Raw genomic sequence first — 21,038 nt, 5'->3', positions numbered from 1 at the left:
TAGAGCGCTGCATAAAAGCTTCAGAGTTCACAGTGGGTTATTTACTGATGAATTTTATGTTGTAGAACAAAACGTGAAAATCTCTTGAACTTGTGTCAATCACAGACCTTATTTAGGACTTCTAACCAAAAACACACTCAAAAGACCCACTGACTTTAAGAGGAGGGAGCCAGAGGTGCTGAAATACTGACTCATTTCCAGGTTTTAGGACTCTGTCAGACCCTGACCCTCCAGTGTAGTCGACAGCCTCCTGATGAGCTGCTCAGCAGGATTAGCACCATGGACAGAGCTTATCTCGCCAGATAACCCCGATCATCTGACCGAACAACAACCGTGTTAGCGTTCCTCTAACGGAGGACTAAAATGTTACCATAACTATTGAGAAAAATCGCTGAAAATGTTGCTTTAATGGGATATTAGGCTACCCACACACACACACACACACACACGCACGTACGCACGCACGCACGCACTCACTCACACACACACACACACACACACACACACATGCATGCGCACGCACAAATTACACTAATGTTGTCATCCGCTTAAGCCTGTTTGTGTGTGTGTCAGATGTGTAATAGTATCTCACAGAAATATGTGCATTTTGACTTTTGTTTTTTACAGTTCAATAGACAGACTGGCACAATAAGCAATGCACACACACACACACACACACACACACACACACACACAGAAACAGATGGAGCCATGAGTCTAGTTTGAAGAGAAATAATTTCTGACAGAAATCCTTGAAGATCCTTCAGACTGGGAAGCAGCCCAACTCATCACTGTGTGTGTGTGTGTCTGTGTGTGTCTGTGTGTGTGTGTGTGTGTGTGTGTGTGTGTGTTTTAAACAGACACTGTGTTCCGTTCTGTGTCCTCAAGGCATCCAGGAGAAATTGCTTCACTGTGTGTGTCTGTGTGTATGTGTGTGTTTCATTATGGCTTCAGTCAGCTGTTCGGTATGAAAAACCCAATTACAACCATAAGATTGTGTTCACTTGCTCTCTGCAAACTTCGGGAAAAACAGACTGAATAAATGACTGACTGAGTTACTGACCTTCCTTTTTTTAAAATTTTATTTTAGTGGTTATTTTTGACAAGGCTTAAATCCAGCCTTCTGATTGGCTGTCCTGTGTGATTAATCATCTGATCACCTGGCAGCTGCTCATAAAGGTCGCTCCTTTTGTTCAGTAAACTCGAGTAAGTTTCTTGATAAATGTGTCCTGTTCACTTCCAGCAAAGACCTTTTCTTCCTCTTAGATTAAAAGATGTTTAAATGTAATCCTGTGCGCAGATTCAGAGTTACAAACTGCACGAAGGAACAAAATTAGCAAAGAAAAGAACAATCTAACCAGCTAATGAACAACTTGACTGATTTACTGACTCACTGACCGACTAACCAGCCAGCAAACGGCCTGCAGACGCGACCAAGAGCGCAGTAATGAATGAAAGTGGAGAGACATTTACACAAAGTGAGAAAAATTTTCTCTGAGAGCTTCCAGTTAGTGTCTGTAATAGCGGCGCACACAGACACGCACACACACCTTCACACACACAGATGCAGACGGCGCTGTTGATTGTGTATTGCCTGTTTGTTTATTAGCCCTCTGATTGAGCGGCTCTGCCTTCCGCAGATTGGATGACCTTTCCAGATCCTTCCGCGAGTCCGCTAAGTAGATCGGACGGCGAACGCGACGCGACGACACTTTATTCAGATTGTTACCGAATGAGGGAAAAGCGGAGCGGTCATATTTGTGTGCGAGTGTGTGTCGCTGTTTGTACACGCTCACTCTGCCTTCATTGGTTCAATTGAAGCCTCATCTCCATATAGTTTGTATGCAATTACATCTGAGCGGCGCGCTGAGTGCCTCTGTATGATTGTGTCTGGATACTGAGCGCGACTGGCTGTGTGTGTGTGTGTGTGTGTGTGTGTGTGTGTGTGTGTGTGTGTGTGTGTGTAGGATAATTTGTGAGAAAGAGCAGCGATTGATGCTCGATGTGTAAATTTGTGTGTTTATTTTGCGTGTGTGTGGAGCAATTCATGGTCGATTTGTGTGTGTGTGTGTGTGTGTGTGTGTGTGTGTCTTTATGGGAACATTTGTGAGGGCTTGATGGGTGTGTGTGTATGAGAGGTAATTTGTGCCAGAGAGAAGCGATTCACACTAAATGTGTGTGTGTGTGTGTGGTTTTATGGGTAATTTTTGTAGGTGTGTGAGATTGTGTGTGTGTGTGTGTGTGTGTGTGTGTGTGTGTGTGTGTGTGTGTGTACATTTATATGCATATACATGTACGTACGGATATTTGAGTGAGCGTGTGTGTGTGTCGGCTGAGATGAGAGTGCAGGATAAGCGTGGAGTGTGTTTCTAGTGGCTTGTCGGCCACTCGCGGGGCTTTAAAGGGCACGTCCGTCAAAATGTGGCACAGCTGAATCTCATTCAGCTGCAATGAGCTGCTAATCACACAACAGGACCAGTAGGACGGCCGGCGTCTGACGCATCACAGCACAAATCGAGCACGTGTTCCCTGATTCTGCTCATCTGCTGGAACTTAACGAATGACATCTGAAGGGGAGTTTGATCACAAGTATAACTCGCTGAAAATACATTTACTTTAATGTTTTTCTCCTGTTCTGTGAGAGTGATGTTTGCAGCCGTCAGTGTGGGAAGACACATTACTATGTGCTGGAATCTGCTGAAAAACCAAAAAACGCAAAATTCTACAAAGAAGTAAACTGCAAATCTCGACATTTTTGTTGTCACTGTGAAGGCTGTGAATGGCTTGTTGTTATTTTTATTTTTATTTTTTCAAAAACGTGTCCAGAAGGCAATGAATGACATAAGACAAAATGAAAAAAATAGCACAAAATAAGTAAAAAATATAAGAAAATTACCTAAACAATTTGTAAAATACAACAAAAAACAACGTAAACCCAAAATGAAACAAAAAAACAACTACAACAAAAGAGAAAATGACCTATTAAACAGGCTATATAATTCTCATAATTAGAAATATAGTTTTCTGGACATTTTTGTAAATAGACTGAACTTTTCTTTTTTATCACTGTAAATCACACTTCATTCAAAGTCGACAGAAACAAAATGCAACTCACACAAACTGTTTTGGTTCATCTTTTCACGGTTCGGTTGAAATGAACCTTTAATTCACTCAGTTAGATGTGAAAGGATGATGCCTTAAAAATGACTGAAATTACTGTTTATGTAAATGGAGTCTGGTGGGTTCAACAGTGGCGATTTGGGGACGTCAGACACTCAGAATGAGCCTGTCAGTGACAAAAACACTTTTAATGAATGAGCACTGAAGATGCAGACGTGCCCTGAGTGGTTACATTGCAGCCGGTTTCAGCACTCTATCTCAGTACTGGACCACTTTCAAAAATTGTTGTTCTCATTAGTCATTTAGACTCCAGAAACATAAGAAATAGAGTCCAAGTTAGAAATACCAAACTTATGTTAAGGTTCATCAAAACACGCCAGTTTGTTTGTGCAAGGGTGATTTTTCTTGTACATATTTTGGCTAGAGATCAACGAACGAAAATAAAATCTGTTTGATTAATACATTCATTTGTCCGTGTTGGTGAAACAGATACTTCACTTGTGGTGAGGAGGACACCACATTTGTCCTCTCTCAGATCATGAGTGTCCACAGTGTGTCGTGTGATCGATGATCGTGTGTCCTCTGCTCTGTGTCCTCCAGGCTGAGCCGATCCCCAGTCAGTGTGAAGCCCAGCGAGCCGCTCTGGCAGAGCAGATGGCCGTCAAACTGCGCAGCCTGCAGTACCCCTCACCCACCAGCAGGAGGCACCACAGCCAGCTGGCGAGGAACAACAGGTAAACACACATCAGAAAGCACAAAATAAGAAAAGTTGTGCAGTAGAAGTCATCGATATGTAAACAGAGACTATATCATGCTTACGGCACCAACAGCCAAATGTAGCCACTTTGCCAAAATGATTTAACCCATTGAAACTGGGATAGACATCAGTTTCCAGGCACCTTTCCATTGCATTAAGTTTTTCAAACTTGAGTAAATTGGTTGATTTCTTTCAATTTACTTTATAAAAGAGAGAGGGAAAAAATGATCAAAAATATATTTTAAGAAAAGGGGAAAATGTCCAGAGAACTCTTATCATAATTATTATAACTTTATAACTTTTTTTATTTGAGCTTTTTTTTTTAGTTCCTTTCCTTTTTGTTTTTATTTATTTTTATGTGCTTTTCTTGTATATTTTTGCTAATTTCTTGCACATTTTTTGGTCATTTCCTGTTAAGTTGCTTAAAATACTGTTTCTACATGGCTATTAAATGCGCGTCTCTGTTTGTGTTATGTGTGTAGTCTCTCTGAATTCTGAGTCTTTGTGTGTCTGTGAGCGCAGCACGGGCAAAACTCTGCATGATTTTTTTTTTCCTCAGCAGCAGTTTGTAACTCGCAGGGTGAATAATTGATCTGTCGATCCGTTCAGAGCTGATCACATAAAACTGATGGATGAAAGGAGCAGCTGCTGCGAGTGGATCCAAACTTTAGATCCAGCACAATGAATGCTAACATTTCACTTCACTGAGTTATGTATATGCATTTTCAAAACACTCCTAATAAACAAAACAGAAAATCTTTTTGTAGTGGGCCATCAAAATGAGATAAATGTGTGGTGAACTCTTCATATTCACGCCTGGGCAGCTTCCAGGTGTGAATATGTAGAACTGTAGAGGTGTGAACGAGGCCCGAAATATCTAGTTGTCATATTACACCCGTGGCAGGTGGCCTCTATCAAAAAACATGTTCTCTGTGTGCACAAATAACAACAGCATGGATTAATAATAGAGTAAAGAATAAAATATAATGGAAGAGACAAAAATTATTCTGATTATTCTTTGTTACGATGAGAAAGACACACAACAGAAGGAGAATGAAACAAGACCGAGACACAACAACACAGCAACATGTGACGCATGCACACACGCACACACGCACGCACACACACACACACACTCACACACACAGTTGTATGTAATCATGCACACACAGAGTATGAGCGTTAACAGCAGTAATCTGGTGTGGCCAGGCTCGGCTCGGCGAGCGCCGTCTTTGGTCACGCTGCCTGTCGGCGTTTCATCCCCGGCTTTGAGGAGCCTCCCTCCGCGGTTATCACTCACACGCAGAGCGCACGCACACGCACACACACACACACACACACACACACACACACACAATAAAAACATACACAAAGTAGTGTGTATGCAAATGAAAAATGAAGCTTAAATTGCTCACTCTGAGTCTGTAGTATGTTGTGTTCTTCAGACTTTGTTGGTGTCACAGTCACTCACATGAAGGATGTGGTCTCTCTCTCTCTCTCTCTCTCTCTCTCTCACACACACACACACGCACACACAGACAGACAAACATGAATCCACCATTTTGATTGAGCATAAATTGCATTCATTTTGGCAACACTGCACTGTCTTCTGCGATTTAAATAAAATAAATCTAAGACGTTTACATACACAGTTAAAACACACACACAGGCACACACACACACACACACACACAAGCACAAACACACTCATTCTGTTTTTGTTTGTGTTTTTCACTCCTCTGTGGCTGCAGTGTAATGTTTCAGTAATTGACTTTGGATGTATTGGACAGTAATTGGTTATTCATATATTAGCTGCTGCGTTTCAGATTTACATCTGTGTTTGTGTGTGTGTGTGTGTGTGTGTGTGTGTGTGTGTGTGTGTGTGTGTGTGTGTGCAGTGGTGTGTGGGATGAGTTTGGTATTAATTGGATGTTACATGTTTTTCTTTAGCTGCTGTGAGTTCAGCTCAGTTGAGATTTCTGGTTTTGGTTCAGTTGTAAAGAAAATGAAGGTCAGAGTGAATTATTTACTGATCTCACACAAAAATATCTCAATTCTGAATTAATGCCAAAAGAAATTTAATTGGGAAGGGAAATGTGGCTTTTTAATTTCTATGGTTTTTTTTCTTTTAAAAGCAGCTTAAACCTCCAACATATAGCTTTTTTTGATTGGTGATTAAGATAAGTGTTAAATGAATTAGATTTGGTGTTACCATATTTTTTTAATCTTTCTTTTAATCAATCAGTTTGGTTTCAGTGTCTCTGTAGTTATTTTGGATCCCACTCCTTTTCTAGATAAGTCTCGCCTTACTGTGCTGTGATTGGCTTGTAGGAGCCCAGACCCAACAACTCCAACCTCGACACATCGATGTGACGTTTGCTATTCATAAAAGTGTGTCCGAAGGATGAATCCATCAGTATGAATGAGTGAATTATTGACAAAAGGCAAGAGGTGTTGTGCTGCTCACTCGTAGTTTTATTTCAGTAGAATGAATCCATTAGGATGAATTTGGGCTGGGCAATATGTAGAATATAATATATAAATTACTTTATTGCGAACATTTAGTATTGAATGTCACATCATCACATATATGTCACATATAAACCACCTGTGTTTTGGTTCTCTCTCCCCCCACAACTCTCTGCCTTTCATAGACACACACACAGAGCAGGGCTTTTGCAGAGCTCCAGACTGTGACTGTTGAGTCACAGTTTGCGACCATGGAGCACTACTGCGATTTGCAAATACTATTAAAAAATGAACTGGAGAGCTGTTAGTTTGGTTAGTGTCTCTGCAGGATGGATGAGTGAATGAGAGGCAGCAGGAGGAGATGTGCGGCTGCTCACTGTATGAATGAGTGACTGAGAGGCAGCAGGAGGAGCTGTGCAGCTGCTCACTGATCTCTTTAGGATGAATCCATTAGTATGAATGAGTGACTGAGAGGCAGCAGGTGGAGCTGTGCTGCTGCTCACTGTATGAATGAGTGAATGAGAGGCAGCAGGAGGAGCTGTGCTGCTGCTCACTGTATGAATGAGTGAATGAGAGGCAGCGGGTGGAGCTGTGCTGCTGCTCACTGTATGAATGAGTGAATGAGAGGCAGCGGGAGGAGCTGTGCTGCTGCTCACTGTATGAATGAGTGAATGAGAGGCAGCAGGAGGAGCTGTGCGGCTGCTCACTGTATGAATGAGTGAATGAGAGGCAGCAGGAGGAGCTGTGCGGCTGCTCACTGTATGAATGAGTGAATGAGAGGCAGCAGGTGGAGCTGTGCTGCTGCTCACTGTATGAATGAGTGAATGAGAGGCAGCAGGAGGAGCTGTGCTGCTGCTCACTGTATGAATGAGTGAATGAGAGGCAGCAGGAGGAGCTGTGCGGCTGCTCACTGATCTCTTTAGGATGAATCCATTAGACAGAAAAGTGTCACTGAATCACCTCATAAATCCAACAGAGTCTCTGACTGAAAGGTGACGACTGCCAATATGACTCATTCAACCTTTCACTCTATCTCTTCATCCCCCTCTCCTGTCCCTCCTCCTCCCCCTCACTCCATCTCTCCTTTAGTCCTCTTCCTCAAAATCCACGTCATCCTTCCTCATTTTCACTTTCCTTATCCATCATCTCTTTTCTTTCTCTTAACTTCTGTTTTCCCCATCTCATTTTTCTTCTGTCTTCCTTTCTTCTCTTCCCCCTCCTGTCCTCCATCTCTCTACTTCTTTCTTGACTTCTTCATTTCCTCTCCTCCCATTATTTCCTTCCTCCTTTCCTCTCCTCCTCTCCTTTCCTGTTTTTGCTCTTCCCTCTTCTACTCCTCCCTCCTTCTTTCCCTCCTCTCTCCCTCCTCCTCTTCTTCCTGGCTGTATGGCGGATGATGAATTAGAGACAGTGGTTACAGCTGCTATCGCCGTCGCAGCAGCAGGCTGCAGAGAAGGAGAGAAAGTATCAGGAAGTGATGGAAAGAGAGAGAGAACAAGTAGAAAGTGGAGGATGATGGTAAATCCATCCATTTAAAGCCTGACTGGAACGTCACAGCATGTGTTTCAACCAACAGTTTACACTCAGCAACAAGACGTCTGTTCTAAAACCAGTTTGTTCTTCGAAAATATATCAAGTTTAAAGTTTTAAGTAATAATTATCACGATAATAACGATAATAATAATGATAGCACTTTACAAAGCAAAGATACAAAGTGCTTCATAGTCAGAGAGAATGAAAACCAGACAGATTGAAGGCTGCATCAGTATTTCAAAAGGCGTGATTAAAGAAAGATTAAGTGAAAGTAAAGTTGAACTTTGGTGAACTTTGAACCACAAATTGACCAATAGGAAGCTGTCCTGGCATTGCCTTACAGCCAGGATGCAGGAAGCTGTCACAGCTTATTAACTGTGTTGTTTAATTTGACCTCCGCTGTCAGAGTGTAACCTTCTTCATGAGCGAGCGATGGTTGGCAGACAGTTAGGAGACAGGAGCTGATGGTACACTTACACTTCTAAATAAACTCTGTGAGCTTATTGTCCTGTTTGCAACTTAGCCAACAAGTTTTAGGAGCTTTATTTTTCTTCTTTGCAAATATTTTGTTCAAACAAATGATGTGCAATGGACGACGAAATACTCCCCGCCAGCGTTTTTAGATGTTGATATTTGGTTGAGTTTAGGCTGTTACATTTGTTGAAATTCAGCATCGGGACGTCTAACACCAATGTCAGGTTGATGTAGAGTACTGACGACGGATGAAGCTGATATTTTTTTTGGTTTTAGGTTGTCGTTACGTATCCAAAATTGAACGTATTTTCCCAACATCATCTTGATGTAGAATGTTGATGCAAAAATGACCATTTCCACTAAAATCAAGACTTATATTATAATTGTAGAATCTGTAAAAGTATTTGTGATTTGATTTTTTTGTTTTGTACAGCAGAGCACCACTCCAGACTACACTGATTACCAATCATTGCTTACAGGTGCAACACACTTTAAACCTTCAACCCAGTGAGTGAAACGCTGATTTTCACCCTGTGACACTTAAGATTTAATACAAACATTCAGGTTTAAACATCTGAGTCCAGCTGGGAGCCGCCCAGTATAGCAGGTTTCTGGTCTGATTCCCACTGGTCTTATCCAGTTACCACAACCAGCTGCAGGTGGACTCATTCTGAGGTCACATGAAGGCCTAACATGTAACTGCTCAGCCCCAGTAAACACACTTTTATTTCACTCTGAACCACTGAGACTTTACTTTCTCTTTGTGAAATGCCAGTATAAGTTGTGAAATTTGAAGATTAGAAAAACGCATATGAATATTTACACAACATCACACGATGCCCGCTACATTTTATTATATCCAGCGCTGACTGGAATTATGACGAGTTAGAAATGAATAATAGATTCTTGTAATTCAAATTTCCTCAAGTGACTGAATGTCAGAACGGCTCTCCGTAACTCCCACGCGCCTCCGTCAGCGCCGCGTGACAGAAAGCAAAGCTGACACTTCAAACGCTCTGTAACTGTCCCGGTGTTGAACGCAGCCCCGCAGTGCCACCACGTCGCTCCTTCCTCTCCGATTTGTCTGTTTTCTCGTCTTCCACCCCCCGAGAGATCCTGTTTTACAAAGCGTTTAGTTAACATTAGTGTGAGAACAAGACGGAAACGGGGGAGAGGAGGGGAGGTGTGGAAAAACGACAAACGACAAGAGAAAACAATCTGCGCGAGTGTTGTATCTGCTTCATCTGTCTGAGTCAGTAAAGGGCCGCTCTGCTCGCCGCATAATGAGGAACGCCGCCTCGGGGGAAGGAAGCAGCGCTCGCTTCCTTTGCTTTCTTCTTCTCTCTTTAGTTTTTATTTGAGTGAATCACTCGCAGAGGAGGACAAGAGGGTGTGAGAGGAGGGAAGGGGGGAAGAAAAAGTAGTAAGAGGAGGAAAAGATGGAGGAGAGGAAGAGGAAGATTTACAGCTGATGAGGAGAAGATGTTGGAGGGACGATAAGGTGCAAAACGTTAATGTGTGAAGTGAACATATTGTCAGACACTGAGGACAGAGTTTGAGGACCATTTGGAAAACTGAGGACATGCTTATATTCTCTAGATAGTGAAGACATGTTTAGAAAGGACGGACATTTTGGGAACAGTTGAAGAAAGTGGGGACTTTTTGTAAAGTGAAGACAAAACGGAAATGTAACAGTTTGGGAGAGAAAGGACATCTTTGGGAAGTGGAGACATTTTCGAAAAATAGGGACAATTTTAAAAAGCTGGAACATTTTTGGAAGGTTTTAAGAGTTTATAAAAGTTGGTCCTTTTTTAGGAAGTTGGTGCATTTAAAAAAAGTATGAATAGTTTATGAAAATTGTAACATTTTTAGGAAGTCGGGACATTTTTGTACTCTGGAGACAGGGTGTAAATGCTGGAAAATTTTGGGACAGTTTGGGAAAGTAGGGACAGTCAAGATGAGATGCAACATTTTTGAAAATGGGGATAGTTTAGAAAATGTTGACAGTTTGGAAATTTGGTAGTTAAGAAAGTTCAGACAGTTCTGAAAAATTTGACCACCTTTGGAAAGTTGGGACAGTTTTGCATCATGGGGACATTTTTTGAGAGCAGGGACAGTTTAAAAAAGTTTGAACATTTTTCGAAAGTCGAGACATTTTTTTAAAAGTGGGCACAGCTTTGAAACATTGAAACATCTTTTGAAAATGGGGACTGTTTAGAGAAGTTGGGACAGTTTTGGAAGTTTGGACATTTTTGGAAAGTCAGGATAGTTCAGAAAAATGTAAACTTTTTTGGAAATTTTTCTATTTTGAAGATTTCTTTTAAATGTGTTGACATTTCAGAGAGAGGAGCAGGAGGTTTGAGGAAATTGAGTAGCGTTTTGGAGAGTTGTGACATTTTAGGAAAACTGGAAAACTTTAAGTGAAGGAATTTTCAGAAAATTAGGACATTGTTGGAAAACTGCTGATGATATTTTATGTTGTCCACGATTTCTCAAAGGCTTTTTTAGGGTTAAAAATGTTTCAGGGTTCAGCTTAGGGACGAGGGAATTCTGGGTATTAACTGGTGTACAAGTACAAACGTGTTTGTGTTTCACTCAGTAAAACTTCATCAAAACTGAAACTCGAGGAGATGAAGTGTTCATTTTCTGTCTCGTGTTTCCATAATTTCATTCAAAGTTTACTCTTTGATGGCAGGTCAAGTTGTGTTTTTTTTGTGTGTGTGTGTGTGTGTGTGTGTGTGTGTGTTGTATTCTGTGTGTTTACATGTTGTTATCAGTGGCTGTGTGTTTGGGTGTGTTTTGTGTATTTCACTCATTGTTTTCGTGTGTGTGTGTTTCACAGAGTGTGTCTTCACGTGCGTGTGTGTGCAGAGTGTGTGTTGGTGTTGTCGTGGAAACGCCGTGGGCCTGACAGAGCTGTCAAACTGTCGTCGTCAGCGACCGGAGAATTCCAAACAATTTCACTGCTAATGTTGAGAAACATGTTGGCGATCCCCGCCGAGACCGAAAACCCCCGAATATATAAATAATAAACACACACACACTCTCTCTCACACCTTAACAAAACGGCTGACAGTAATGTGTGTGTTTGAGCAATCGGCTCCTGTTCCAGCAGCATAAATATTTGATGTGATCCTGTGTCGAGGAGGAGGAGGAGGAGGAGGAGGAGGTGAGAGGACAAGGGAGGAGGAGGGTGAGAGAGGGAGGAGAGAGGCAGAAAGGGGAGGCTGAAGGGGGATGAAATGATGTGGCAAAGAAGAAGATGAGGAGGAGGAGGAGGAGGAGGGAGATTTAGAGGAGGTGAAGAAAGAAAAGGACATCATGAGAGATTGTGGGAGGGAGAGCGATGACAAGTGTAGGAGGAATATGCAAAGGAGGAAAGGAGGAGGAGGAGGTGAAATGAGAGCTAAAAGGTGGAGGTGAAATGTGTTAATGGAGGATGGAGAAGGAGGTGGGAAAGAGGAGCAGGTAGAGGAGGAAGCAGGAAGAAGTAAAACCATCTTTCTCCTGGTCTCCATAATTTTGTTTGGTTTTAATTGTTTTTTTTTCTTTATACGACACATCGAGTCTTTTGATTGGACGAGAGTCATCCAGTGAGAGCTGATACTGAGATTTTGATTATGCATGAATAAATTGTTCTAAACTCTACATAAAACATTAATTAGCCTCTATTAACGGTCATCTTAACAAAAATATAAAGCTTCAATAACATTTGAGTTTACACTAAAACAGCCAGACGTCTTTAACAACCTTCAAACCTCTGAAACATCCCAAAATTGGTTTGATTTCTTTCAAAAGCATTTCCTAAAAAAGGCAATCAGCAGCTTGGCATTTAATGTTCTGCAAATTGCAAAATGAATAATAAAGAAATTAATTTTAAAAAAGTAAAAGGTGAAGAGAAAATTACCTAATAATTAACCAAAAAACAAGGAGAGAGAAAATCTTTAGAAAATGATCAAATAACGAAGAGAAAATACCAAGAAAACAACGATAATTATAATGATTATATATTCAGATTAGGTTACAAAAAAAGTTATATATGTATGATTATTTATATTGATCATTTTTTTAATTGTATTTTAGCTTTTTTCAAAAGGTCATTTCATGTTTTTGATCTTTTGCTTTTCTTTTTTTAGGCTAATTTCAGGTAATTTCCTTCTTACATCTTTACTAGTTCTTGCTCATTTTTTAGTCATTTCGTGTTAAGTTGCTCATTGCCTTTTTTCTCAATTTTTAAAGGGATTAATAATCAGTGCCATGTGATTATATATGCGTGATGTGGCGGTTCTCTTCCCCAAAGTTATTATGAATAAACAAAGTAATTGTGATTTGGTCTCTGTCGTAGATTGTATAAATAATGCAGGTTTATAGCAGCTAGCTGACATCTCCGGCTGCCGCAGAGGAGTTGGACAGACTTCCATCTATATATCGATCGCTTATATACTGGGAAAAGGACAATGGTCCAATTAAATGACCTAATTAAGCTATAACCGTAGCTCGACTAAACTGTGCATGTAAACGAACTGTTTTCAAAGAGACGTAAAAACCAAAACAGTGCAGCAGTATCCGTGTCCCCGCGTCCACAGACGCAATCACCGCTGAAGAAATCCCTCTTTTTGTTCGCTGAGTTCGCTGAGTCATGCTCTGTGACGAACTGTGTGTTTAATTTTGGCAGGAGTAGCATCACAGGAAGTTCAGACACCATCGAGGTACAAGACGTGAATAAATTCCTGTTAGGAAATATTTCAGCTTCACTTCACTCGGCAGGTTGAAAACAGACTATTTTCTGCCTCTTCTCTCCGTCTGACGCTGCCTTTATCTGTCAGCGTCTCTTCCTCATTCCAGTTTGCATTTTTAGCCGCATTCTTTATCAACATAACAAGACGCATATGTCTCTCATCGCCGCAGGACAAAACAATATTACAATAATACAAGAAACAATAACAGAACGGAGAACATGCAGGAAACACAATATGAATAAAAGAGAGGAGAAAATTGAATTACAATAATTCAACTTAATAATCTTTCTATCTCTGCCTTCAGTCTGCAGGAGTTTGAGGCCGAGTACCAGGAGCTCTGGGATTGGCTGATGGACATGGACGCCATGGTAACAGACAGTCACCAGCTGATGATGTCAGAGGAGCAGAGACATCACCTCTTCAAGGTAAGACGAGCTCTTTTGTCGGTTTGTCTGTGACTCAGGAAACCTCACAACACAGAGAAAACTCACAGGAAGCTCCCAAAAAGCTTTTCTTCACATACAGGATCCCCTTTTTTTATTCAAAGAAACTCTTTCAGTGACTCACAGCGTTTCGGGTCTCTTTGATGAGTCTTCTTCTCCGCCTCCTGTTGACTCTCACCATCTTCGAAGTTTGTCCAAATCCAAATATTCACCCTCCAAACCTGCAGTCTGAACTCTTGAGCCTGAAGTCGTCACCACAGCTTTAAGACAAGACCTCGGACTTCAGTTGTTGTCATGAATTTTGCTATCGCTAAGCCCCGCCCCCTTAGTTCACTCGGACAAACAGTCGGCGATCTGCGTAACTTAACAACGGCGTCCATCAGCGTCAAAGACAGAAACAAAGATGCTGTTGTGATAAAAAAGCCAGAAAGCAGGAGAGATTCTTGAAGGTAGTAATAGTAGAAAAAAGGCGGCGCTCTTCGGTGTGAAGGGCATGAATAACTTTAGAAAAAACGGGAAGAAGTCGACGCGCTCGTCTTTATAAACACAAAGGTTAATTCAGTCGATCTAAACACTCAAAATCAGGAAAACTTCTCCGATAAAAGTTTGTTTTAAGAAGAAACCAAAAAGCGTTCGCTGACTCGGCCGACCCGATTTCTGCGGTCAGATCCTCTCAGACCCTCAAAGGTCCCATCTCTCTTTGTTTTTCAAAGTTTGTCACTCCTGTAATACTTTGAGTATGAGAGGTGATATTTTAAAGACATCGGGTGAATTTTCAGAATAAACAAATCATGACTGCTGGTCTCTGACTCTCTGCGTTACACGCAAAGAAAAAAACATATCCCATCATACATGTCCTGTTTCCAACCTCTGAGGCTCATTGATGCTCCATAAAAGCAGCAGTTTCATCACATTTCTCACCTGTTGAGCTGATTTAAGCTCTGTACGTTATCTTGTGTGTGTCGGACTCATGCCGTGTGTTTCAGGTGTCACATGAAGACAAAGTTCTCCTTAAATCAGAAAACAGTGATGGAATAATGTTACCTCAACTTTCCTGGTCAAACATCACTAAGTTTTACGAACCTGACCGCATACCGTTCCTTGGTATGCGGTCAGGTTTAGGCCTGGCTCAGGGAAGCGGACGCCCCTGCCATGCACAAGTCCTCCTTTGGCACCGTTGGAGGTGCGCCAGGCTTAAGGCCAAGCGGATATACCGTCACCCTGTATGTAATAATACGTTGAGGAATAGTTGTTAGAGTTAAGTCTTCAGGTGCTGTAACGCACGATAAAGACTCTCCGCTCTGTGGCTCAGCCGTGGTGTTGCAAATCTCCCATCAGCCACCTCTGCCTCGGCACGGCGGGCTGTGTGTTAATCAGAGTGTGTAAATATGTAGAAACAGAGCTGGCTGCAGTAAATGATGTCCTCCCACATTTCATTCATCCATCAATTTGTCTGTCTCCCCTCATCCCTCCCTTCACTCCTCCCTACAACTCACCGTCCCCTTTTTCCCGCCAAGCACACGCACACACACGCACACACATGCACACACACGCACATCCTTATCCTTACCAAGGAGAATGGGATTACAAGGCATAGCCTCCCTCATAACCATATCATAGAGTAAAGTGTGTGTGTGTGTGTGTGTGAGAGAGAGAGAGAGAGTGTGTGTATACGTGTGTGTGTGTGTGTGTGTGTGTGTGTGTGTGTGTGTGTGTGTGTGTGTGTGTGTGTGTGTGTGTGTGTGTGTGTGTGTGTGTGTGTGCGGGTAATGTGTGTGTTTGTGTAATGACTTCACTGCAGCCAAATGAGTCAGAAAGAAGAACAGCATGTGTTACGATTAGAGATCTGAGTCATCCTCTTCTGTCCTTCACACACATGTACACACACACACACACACACACACACACACACACACACACACACAGATGGAGAAATCAAAGATATTTGTTGACTGCAGCTCCTTCACTCTAGAAAATGACATTTTCTAAAAAGCATTTTATCAAAACAAATGAAGTAATCAGCCTGATTCAACATGTGTCCGATGCAAATGAACTCGTCTGGGCTTTTCAAAAAAACTTTATATGCAAAGTCAAACAAGACGTAACACACAGCGCTGCTGCTGCTGCTGCTGCTGCTGCTTGTTAGCAGATGAAACATTATCTGGAGCAACATTTGGCTCATGTATGTGCTCTTTATCTACGTGGTGCAGTTTTATTTATTCCTCTAATATTGGCGTCTGGCTTTGAAGAGAGCACAGATATGTTTCACTGTCAGTTCAGTTAATAATACTAATATAATGATACGATATAAACTAATAATTATAGTAAGGTTTTAGCCTTGTACTTCTGTCAAACCTGCTCCACAATCAAGTGCTCAGTAATTTCTGAGTTTGCCGTGGAGGCATGCAGGTTACACTAAAGCCGAACCCTGAGTGTTTTTTTTCTTTAATTATTTTTTTGGTAAAATTTGTCCTGAATTTCAATCCATGTGGCGTTAAAACGTATTAACCCTTTGAAACCTGAGCAAACTGAGCAACAAGTGAGCAAAATAAGAAGAAAAAAAAATGAAAAGAAATAGCAAAAAAAAAAAATAGCAGAAGAAAGTAACTTGAAAATTGTTCAATAAATAAAAAAAATATAAATAGGAAGAAAGTTAAAATTAAGGACATGACCTAAAACCTGCTTTAAAAATTATTATAATTTTTTACCATAATTTTAAAAATGTAATTCTGATCGGTATAAATGTATTTTTTCTTCAGCCTTTCTACCTTTTCCCTACACCTTTTCCCCTGGCTTTTTAAAAATAATTTTCTAAATCTAAAAATTTCTTACCAAGTTGCTCATTGCCTCTTTTTCCCATGATATGGCACAAATCTGCTCAGATTTCAAGGGTTAAATACTTGTGAAAGGCGTCTGAAAGCAGCATAAAGTAGAAAAGGTTACAAAGTGTTAAATGTAACTTGTTTTTAGCCGCAGGAAGCCTGTTTTTAACTTTGCAGTTTGTTTGTTTCTGGTTGCTGATTTCTTCTGTTGTTTTTCGGTCGTCACTCAGAGGGATCGTTGTCTCTCAGCTGTCAGTCTGGTTGAACCTTCGTACAATATTTTGTTCTCCATCTAACGAACTCTTCGTTTTAAACAACAGGAGTCGTCAAACTGTAAATCAAACGTTCTGGACGCAGATTTCGACCTTTTAAACAGGAGCGTTTGTTAAACTCACATTTGTGTCAAATATTTTCTGACCACTAAAAACACGAATGTGTGCGTCCGCCTTCACACGCAGAAACACATCGACTGTCGCGCTGCTCACACGGCGGCAAACTGCTGACGTCTCATTCTCTGCCTACCCACAAGGCACTGCTGCCAACCAACATGTAACTTTGTGTTGTTTTCTGTTCTTTCTCTCCTCGCCCAAACTTTTCTCTCTTTGTGTGTGTGTGTGTGTGTGTGTGTGTGTGTGTGTGTGTGTGTGTGTGTGTGTGTGTGTGTGTGTGTGTGTGTGTGTGTGCGGACATGATTTATTTAGCGGCCGATGAGACTCACCTGGCCTGCGAATTATTGATAAGTGTAAAGATGAACCTAATTTCTCCATAGGAGTCACACTTAAATATTCATCTCTGTATGAATATTCATGGCGGCGATGATGCATGCATGAATTTTAGATGACTCTGGAATCGCTGGGCATTCTTCCTCTTCTTCTTCTCTCTCTCTTTCTTTCTCTCTCTCTCTTTTTTTGATGTGTCAACTCTCCTGTTAAAATATTGATGTGGAGCTCGACAGCGTCTCCTCGCCCGGTCCAAGGTCGCTTTCTTATACAGTTTCTCTGCTTCTCCAGCGCGGAGAGTTACACAGACGAGGCTGTGTGCTGTACGCTGCTCATATGTGGCTATTTTTATCTTATATATCGCTTACTTTTTTACTTTTGCCTTGTTGGAGCCGCTTCATTATTCAAATACTCGTATTCTTCGCTTTAAAAACACGCATCACACTGTGAAAACACTCAAATATTAGTCCTGCAGTCAGTCTGAGCAGTTTTTCGCCCGGATAGATTCACAGTATATTTATTCATATTTTGAATAGTTTCACTTTCATTGACTTATGTTTTAGTGTTTTCAGTTAAACATTTTGAAAATATTGGCCTGTTTTATTGTTATCGCAACAAATGTTACTGAGTATAGTAGTGCTAAAATATCAGTTAAAAATGTCCAAAATACAAAAGACACAGACACAGCGTGACACGTCTGTTGCAGCCGGACAGCAGCAGAGCGCCGCCGTTACAACCAGCAGCGAAGGCCGTGCTTACCTGCAGTTTTTTTAGGCAGCTTCTCTCCTCCGAGCGCGGCTGTTTGTCTCTCCAACAAAAAAAACAACATAAAACTGTGTAAAAAAAATAGAGCACAGTCTGTAAAAAAAAATTAAAATGACAACATCGATGTGCCAGAGGAAATGTGATATATAACTGTGGATATTTTTTTACATCTCACATGAAAATAATAATTATTATTATTATTGTTGCTGTTGTTGAAGTTTTGATATGTAACTTTTCAAATTCTTATCATAAATAAATACAATTTATTCTTCTAAATTTTTTTAACAATTATCAAAAATCTTTCTAAAGATTGTATTAAGTTATCTTAAAAGTTACTAACGGAGATCCACTTCAAAACAGATGCATGCTGGGAGATTTCACCGTGCCTCTGTGTGTGTGTGTGTGTGTGTGTGTGTGTGTGTGTGTGTGTGTGTGTTAAAAGAAGCTCTAAACTCCCTGTTTTTCCAGTGTTTTTTTTCCTCCATGTGACCGTTAAAGAACCTCGCTGTGCTTCGCTAAAATGCTGCGGGGACTCGACCCTGTAACCATAGCAACACCAGGGCCCAACAAAAGTTGTTCTTTTCGGAGGTGTGTGTGTGTGTGTGTGTGTGTGTGTGTGTGTGTGATTGTGTGTGTGTAGCGTGCAACTGAGAAGGAGCAAGTGTCTATGTGTGCGTCTTTGCCTGTGTATGTTTGTGTGTTTCTTTGTGTGTGTGTGTGTGTGTGTGTGTGTCCTCCGGAAAAGGAAAGCTGGGCTGACAGTTGTTTCTGCAGGCAGGCTTGGCAGGCCGAGGCTCTACTGTTTATTGTGATGTTAGATGGAGGCACTTATCAACCTTGGAGAGGAGGGAGGAAGGAGGAGAGGAGTGTTTGTGTGTTCTGATACAGATATGTGTGTGTGTGTGTGTGTGTGTGTGTGTGTGTGTGTGTGTGTGTGTGTGTGTGTGTGTGTGTGTGTGAGTATGTTACAAGCACATGTCCACATCAGCAAACACGGAACTGATTTCAGAACTATTCTTTGTAAATCTTTCAGACTTATGATCAACAACAGGAAACGTTTTATTGGTTTAAAAAAAGGACAAACTCACTTCTTTTTCCTGATTCCTTCATCTGCCGCCAGCAAAGCTCGGACTGATGAGCAGAATCGTTTGATTTATGTACCTGAAGATCAAACTTGAGTTTTGTGAGGGACTGACAATAAATAGTAATTATTTAAAGTTGTGTATCCCTCCCTACACATTTTAAATGAGACATGTAGAATAAAGTGATTTAAAGACATTTTTTTCTGACACATAATGTGTTCAAGGACCATCTGAAAATTGAAATTCCAACTATAATTTCTGTTTTTACAGATTTTTTCTCACCCTGTATGTTCTCCTGGTAGGTAGCATGTCAAGGTTTTTATGATTGTGCTTCAGCATTTTAATTAAGCGATGCGGCTGAAGCGGCTGGAGGTCAGACCGTGGCCGTGGTCAGTGTCAGGCATCAGGGTCCTCTCAGATTAAAACCACAGAAACGTTAAAAACTGAAGGATGTGGAGTCTGAAAGAACGTGAGGCAGGCACGGTGCGTGTCATGTAAAGTGTTAATGTAAATGCGGCAGTCTTTCAATACTGGAACAATTTCAAAACTTGTTATTCCCGTCAGTTACTGCAGCACAAAAAACACAGAAAAAAAGATTTGTGTCGAAAAACACTGGTTCTCCTTTAACCCTTTAAAACCTGAATTGTCACCAGTTCTTTTGTGCTGCATTTTGACAGCTTTAACGAGCTTTTAACCCTTTAAAACCTGAGAAGATTGCTTTGATTTCTTTCAAAAACAGGCAATCAGCAACTTGGCTTAAATTCCCCTGCAGATTGCAAGAACTTATTAAAAGGTAAGACAAAATTGCCTAAAAATTAGCTAAAAAATCTATATTGAGTGAAATTCATTAGAAAATTATATATAATTTTTTTTTAAAAAGCTAGAGGAAAATGACCAGAAGTTACGGTATATTTAAGATAAGGATATTATATATTTAAAATTAGTTTAAAGAAAATAAAGATATTTATCATTATTAATTGTATTTATTAATTTCCCTTTTTTTTTTCATGGTATTTCCTGTCACTGATACTTGACTATTTTACTTTTTTGCTAATATCTTGCTAATGTTTGGTTTGTTTCTTGATGCTCATTGCCTTCTTTGCATGTTTTTTTGATAGAAGTCAAGTCAGTTTGCTCAGGTTTGAAAGGGTTAATATCAGATGAGACTCTAACAGTGGATAACAGATCGTGACTGACTGTTTCTTTACCTGAACTCTTGTCTGTTTGTTCTGTTCATGTGTCTCTCTCATGATGTTATTTCACATCTGTGTGTTACTGTGTGTGTGTGTGTGTGTCTGTGTGTGTGTGTGTGTGTGTGTGTGTGTGTCTGTGTGTGTGTGTTGTGTTGTCCTTCTCTTGTGTCCCTGTTGTTGCTGTCTTCTGTGTGTCCCTTTCTGTCTGTGCACGTTGTTTAATGTGCTCGCTCTTCACTGTGTTTCATCTGTGTTTCTCTGATTGTTAGTGTGTATCCAGATGGTGTGTGCCTTGTTTTGCTTCAGTGTGTGTGTGTGTGTGTGTGTGTGTGTGTGTGTGTGTGTGTGTGTGTGTGTGTGTGTGTGTGTGTGTGTGTGTGTGTGTGTGTGAGTATTGCCGAGGGTCCGCGGGGAAACGAAACAAGCATCAGACCTTGTAGCTGCTGTCAACCAATCACACATCAAGGCCCCTGTAGTTCAGCCAATTGATGATCAAGGCTCTGGCCCTGAGTCCCACAGGAGGCGGAGCCAACACTCACTTCCCAGAAGTGTGTGTGTGTGTGTGTGTGTGTGTGTGTGTGTGTGTGTGTGTGTGTGTGTCTGTCTGTCTGTCTGTGTGTGTGTGTGTGTGTGTGTGTGTGTGTGTGTGTGTGTGTGTGTGTGTGTGTGTGTGGCATTTTACTGACCATGGTAATATTTTGATTGAGACACAGAGAAACACACACAAACACATGCAGCTAATACAGATGCAACATTAAAGCACACACACACACACACACACACACACACACACACACCACACACACAAAGTGAAAGCACAGTCACACACATTTGGTGTCAGTAAAAAGTTTCAATAATGAACAACAGGCGGAGGAGGAACCGCACATGAAAACAGTTAATAACAGCTGAGGTGCTCTGACTC

At 41.1% G+C, this 21,038-nt stretch overlaps 1 protein-coding gene across 2 annotated transcripts in view; it reads left to right on the top strand.

The window, feature by feature from the left end:
* Positions 1-21,038, top strand: part of akap6 (A-kinase anchoring protein 6) — a 213,072-nt gene that overhangs the window by 109,365 nt on the left and 82,669 nt on the right. For both annotated transcript variants that reach the window (XM_042501072.2, XM_088087262.1), the window contains exons 14-15: positions 3,721-3,854; positions 13,397-13,517. In XM_042501072.2, coding sequence (XP_042357006.2) covers positions 3,721-3,854; positions 13,397-13,517 — 255 coding nt within the window. The remainder of the gene's footprint in view (positions 1-3,720; positions 3,855-13,396; positions 13,518-21,038) is intronic.

The sequence above is a fragment of the Plectropomus leopardus genome, chromosome 14 (assembly GCF_026936395.1).
Source record: "Plectropomus leopardus strain MGB_pleo_1.0 chromosome 14, ASM2693639v1, whole genome shotgun sequence".
Taxonomy (NCBI): Eukaryota; Metazoa; Chordata; class Actinopteri; order Perciformes; family Serranidae; genus Plectropomus; species Plectropomus leopardus.
The sequence above is the reverse complement of the archived record's forward strand: the minus strand, read 5'-3'. Positions and strand labels throughout refer to the sequence as shown.